At 34.3% G+C, this 5,411-nt stretch overlaps 1 protein-coding gene across 1 annotated transcript; it reads left to right on the top strand.

The window, feature by feature from the left end:
* Positions 1 to 536: 536 nt before the first annotated feature.
* On the top strand, positions 537 to 5,334 carry LOC131873575 (probable LRR receptor-like serine/threonine-protein kinase At1g67720; the record flags this gene model as incomplete). The annotated part of the gene is made up of 14 exons (XM_059216406.1): positions 537 to 612; positions 699 to 1,233; positions 1,320 to 1,792; positions 1,888 to 2,014; positions 2,111 to 2,182; positions 3,327 to 3,395; positions 3,525 to 3,596; positions 3,687 to 3,752; positions 3,878 to 4,113; positions 4,215 to 4,423; positions 4,552 to 4,678; positions 4,778 to 4,849; positions 4,925 to 5,114; positions 5,202 to 5,334. Coding segments are annotated over exons 1-14 (2,457 nt in total), but the record flags the coding sequence as incomplete, so codon positions are not given.
* Positions 5,335 to 5,411: the final 77 nt, after the last annotated feature.

The following is a 5,411-nucleotide window of genomic DNA, read 5'->3' on the forward strand; positions in this document are numbered from 1 at the left end:
CGCAGAGGCTATCGAAGCCGCATTATTACACTCAACCCTTGAAAATGGAATTGTAATTTGATTTAATATATTTCAGTTCAACTTTTGGCACTTGTTTGTTGTTGCGTGGTCCTCGCCATAGACCGAATATTAATATACGTATATTTATTGTCGTATCTCGTTAAATCACATTTGGTCTGTAATATTCCTTATAGTTCTCTTGACTTAGGTGATCTATTGTCTTTGCAAATACAATTTATTAAAGAAAGTTTCGACTGAATCTTATCTTGACAGCACCACCCCTACTATAAAATTGTATCCAAGTTTTCTAGATTGACCGACTCACAGAGTACGTCATCTCAATGAATACGACCGAGTGTCGTGACTGTCGTCAGACGGCTTGACGCATTCCTTCACCATCTGCTATTGACCTGACTTTTTGACCACCTCTCACAAAATATAGGCAAGAAAATGTAGGTCATAACATTATCCCATAAGTAATTGCTTACAAAGAATTTTTTGAATCTACTTTCCAAATAAGCTTAGGGCAGTCAGTTATGGGTTATATTGCAATGGTATTGGTTGCGAGTATTATTATCCTCTGGTGTGTTGCTTTTGTTATTGCTCAACCAGGTCAGTATATACCAGTTAAATCCTAATTGCATATGGCAATTGTATTGTTTTGTTTAACTCTGTTGTATGTATCTCTGTTAAAGCAGGTTTTCTCAGCATCGACTGTGGCGGGAAATCAAATTACAAGCATGAAAACGGTATACAATGGGTTCCTGATGATAATTATATACAAGTCGGGGAAAAGGTAGAAATAAGAAACTCTAGCATGCCAGAATACCAGCAAAGTGTTCGAGTCTTCCCAGGGCCTCTCGACAAATCTTGCTATCAACTGCCCATAACCCCAAAAGTGCCTCACCTTGCAAGAATTTGGTTTTATAATGGTAATTACAGTGTACAATCAGTCTCTCCGCTCTTTAGATTCTCCATTGAGACTACGGAAATGTTGTCCGTGAGAAACATAACAAGCAGAATTTCACAGCTGAACCTGCCGAGCGAGAGGATTTTGTTTAGTTCAAGTGATGCTCTGTTTATTTGCTTGATTAGAACCTCTGAGACGGTTACTCCTTTTATCTCTGCTATTGAATTGAGAACCCTTCAACAAGGCATGTATCCTCAAGCCAAGCCCGGAACAATCTTGCGTATGGAGGCAAGATATGATGCCGGTGGAAATACCACAATCAGGTAATAATACTCATCTTGTTTCGTTTTTCCATAAACCCTTTTAAATTTCCTTTTAGGTTTCACATCTCTTTAATCCATTTATTTAGGTATCCTGAAGACAAATTCGATCGCCTGTGGTCTCCCTTTCTTCTACTGCAAGGACTCCAGACTATTACGTTGCAGGGGACAATCTCAACGAACAACACCCAAGACCTTCCTCCATCTGCCGTTATGCAAACTGCAGCTACGACACTTGCCAACCAGAGCATAGACATGGTTTTCGAACCAATAAGCAACCCCTTACTGTTACTCTATTTTGCAGAAAGCAACGTGCTTAACGTCTCTGATTCAATGACTATGAAGGTTGGGCAAATCAGTTTAACACTCGATCGTGTGGAAAGAGATTTTTCTGCCAAAGAGGTTGGGTTTAATTTTGGGGAAATACCGACGTTCGGAAGAAATTTTACTTTTGACAATATACAGCTGTACAGATCCTCTAACAGAGGTCCCGGTCCTCTCATCAATGCTTTGGAGTACTACCAGCTCATTACTACTGAAATTGCAACTTACTCAGCTGATGGTAAGAACTTCTTGCTTTAGAATTTTTTACTAGTATTAAATTATTTTATTGTTATTAAAATTTTTAATGAAGTCGTCTATTTTGTAATTGTGCAGTTGATGCTCTAGCTGCTATGAAGAAACAGTTTAAAATCAACGATTGGATTTCAGATCCTTGTTTTGTTCTTCCATGGGAAGGAATCCAGTGCAATAACAGTCCTCCTTCTGTCAGAATTTCGGATATGTAATTTTATTCAGAGAATTCTAATTATTTTTATAGGTACAATTGTGGGAAAATAGATTTGAAAGGATGTAACCCATTGGTGTTGTTTACTCTCAGCAACTTGGCCGGAAGGAGTCTGACGGGATCCATACCCACAGTTCTTGCTCAGATGACTGAGCTCATTAACATGTAAGCAAACGGAACTATATATTAGTTTTACATTATTTCGTTTCAAGAATATAATTACAGCGTCATTTCAAGCATGTGTTAAAATGAAGGTAAACAATTAATTTAATACAATTAAAAAAATGACGTGTCTCAATTGTTGACCATATTTAATCTTGTGAAAATTGAATGTCCTATGGGTCAATCTTACAGTTTGGGATTGAGGTAATACAACACAAATTTAATTTTTGAGGCATGGATTTAATATGGTCAACTACAAACTTCAATGTTGTAGTTGTGGGGGGGGGTTTCTTCTATTTGTTAAAATATAATTGATATTTAAAAATATTCATGAGAAGTTGGATTGTAAGTGATAATAATTTTTTACTTAGTTTTTTTGGTAGACTAATTTTATGACTTTTGACAAGTTTTAGTAGAGAATAAACAATCATAATATTTCAAATTAGAATATTTGTATAGACTTTTATTGTTATTGCTTGGGATATTTGATTAATCTAGAATATTAGTTAACATTAAAATAATTGTTTATAAATAATAGGATATACAAAGACAAAATAGCTATTGGAAATGGCTGACAAAAATAAATTTTAAAAATACAAATTTGGAGTTAGTTCTAATTGTATAATTGACTCAAGACTAAGAAAAATTATAATATCAAAATGAGAAATAGATATAGAGAAACATGGACTAACAATGAAACAAATATATTAAAATAGATATTAATAAAGTTGAAAATATCATTTAAAAATCATAAATAAAAATGCATAAATATTTTAAAAAATTCCACTTGATATAAAATTGTACCAAAATTAGTTTATAATGACATTGAAACATTCTATTAAAAATAATTGATGAATAATATGAACATAAATTTTACCATTCCAATAAAAACCAAATAATAATATATCTCTATTAGATATATTCAAATTTAATTATGAAATATTATTTGGAATAAAATGACCGATGCTTTCCCTGTATATACGATTGACGAAGTACTTAATTGTTTTTCAGAAAAATTCTGGTTTTGTTTTGGGTGAAACATCATGGTGGTTAACCTTGCATTTTACATGTATAAACTGACAGAAATCCTTATTTTGGGAATTAAATTATGGTTAATCCTTTCTTACCAACTTGCATGTACACACAGATCGCTGGCAAATAACAATTTGACTGGAACATTACCAGATTTTTCTAGATTGAGAAAGCTGGAGAGACTGTACGTATCTCGATACAATTCCTTGTTTTTTTGGCTTTCTTAATGTATGGCATTTAGCAAAACAGTCAGTTCTAACGTCAAACAACAAACTAATAAAGATCTAAGGAATTCGGTGGGTCCGTTGTGCAGACATTTACAAAACAACAGCTTGAGTGGTGAAATTCCAGACTGGGTATCCCAACTAGACAATCTTAAAGAGCTGTAGGTTTTCTCTTCTCGCTTCTAATTTACAGTCAACACCGTCGTACAAGTACTGAAACCTTGTAATGATTTCTTTTCTGATTGTGACAGATTCATAGACTACAATAATTTCAGCGGCGTAATTCCCCAACTTCTCCTTCAGAAGAATATATTAACGTAATATTATCACATGCTATTCGTTCTTATTTTATCTATGATACTACTTTGTATAACATTTTCTTATCAAATAGCATTGTACATCGGAATACGGAATGTGTTTATTTTGTATTCAAATCCTGCAGTTACGAAGGCAATAAGTACCTTACTAATACGTCTCAGAATCCAACCCCTTCCAACTCAAACCGGAGCAATGTAGGAGTTATCGTTGGAGCTATAGGAGGCGGCATCATAATTATAGCTTTTATTTTGATTGTAAGTATTATTGTGTACCGAAGGAAATTTAGGAGAAAGGATATCGTACTTGCAGATTCCAAAGGCAGCGCATCAGAAAGCAAATCTGTAAATATCTTTGAACTCGGTAAGAAAATGTTTCTCTTTTCAGTAAGAGTTTATTAAATCAACAACTTTTATACCTTATTAAAAGTAGCTAGATTTACAACCAATTCAAATGAATTGCAGACTACTCAATGGTTTTGGTACCGAACCCAACAAAATCCCGTGCGTTTACCCTAGAAGAGATGATGACATCTACAGAAAACTTTAGCTTTAAGATCGGACGAGGTGGCTTTGGTTCTGTGTTCCGTGGTAAATTGCAGGGCGGAAATCAAATTGCAGTAAAAGTGCTCTCTCTTTTCTCCAAACAAGGAGTTCTAGAGTTTCTGAACGAGGTAATATTAGATTCTTAAATCCTCATATTATATATTTGTATTTTCAGCCTAACAATGTTAAATCTCATTCACATGGAAAACAATTACTACAGAAATCTAATATATATTGTTTCAAACTTGCTGAACAGATTGATCTTCTGTCGAGAGTTCATCACAAGAACTTGGTGTCTTTGCTTGGTTATTGCAACGAATCCAGAGAATTAATGCTTGTATATGAATATATGGTTGTAGGCTCCTTAAAAGATCGTCTTTATGGTAATTAAATGTCCCCCGTAAAATATTCTTCCATTTGCTGCATATTTATGAATATGGAAAACTATAACTTCACCACAAAAATCACTTTCTTGCTCCCAGGTAACAGTGCAGGGCAATATCCGAATCTAGATTGGAAAACCAGGCTTAGCATAGCCTTAGATGCAGCGCAAGGTAAACAATTTCTGTCATAAAGCTACATATAAATACCAGTTTTCTTGATCTAATACTACAAATGATTATTTGAAGGATTGGAATACCTGCACATAAGTTGCACCCCAAAAATTATTCACAGAGATATAAAGACTGCCAACATTCTTCTAGACGAAAATTTAAATGGGAAACTGGCAGATTTCGGTCTTTCAAGAGTGACAATTGATGGAGAGGATTCTCATGTCACAACTACTGTGAAAGGAACAGCAGGATACCTAGATCCAGAGTAATTTTCTACTTGCCCTCTGTTTGCGTACTCCGCAATTCTAAAATTGATAAATTTGTTTTGACATTGTATTTCTATGCGTGACAGGTATTTTAAGACAGAAGTCCTGACTGACAAGAGTGATATCTATAGTTTTGGGGTGGTTTTGTTAGAGATCATTTGTGGCAGAGCACCTATAGATACAAAAGTTTCTTCAAATGAAATTAATCTTGTTAGATGGGTGTGATATTTTTCTAACCTTTCCGTCATTGCAAATTAAGACAGTAATTTGAGGCTTCAATTATTAGAGAAATTGAC

This window comes from Cryptomeria japonica, unplaced genomic scaffold (genome assembly GCF_030272615.1).
Source record: "Cryptomeria japonica unplaced genomic scaffold, Sugi_1.0 HiC_scaffold_2318, whole genome shotgun sequence".
In the NCBI taxonomy this organism is placed as follows: domain Eukaryota; kingdom Viridiplantae; phylum Streptophyta; class Pinopsida; order Cupressales; family Cupressaceae; genus Cryptomeria; species Cryptomeria japonica.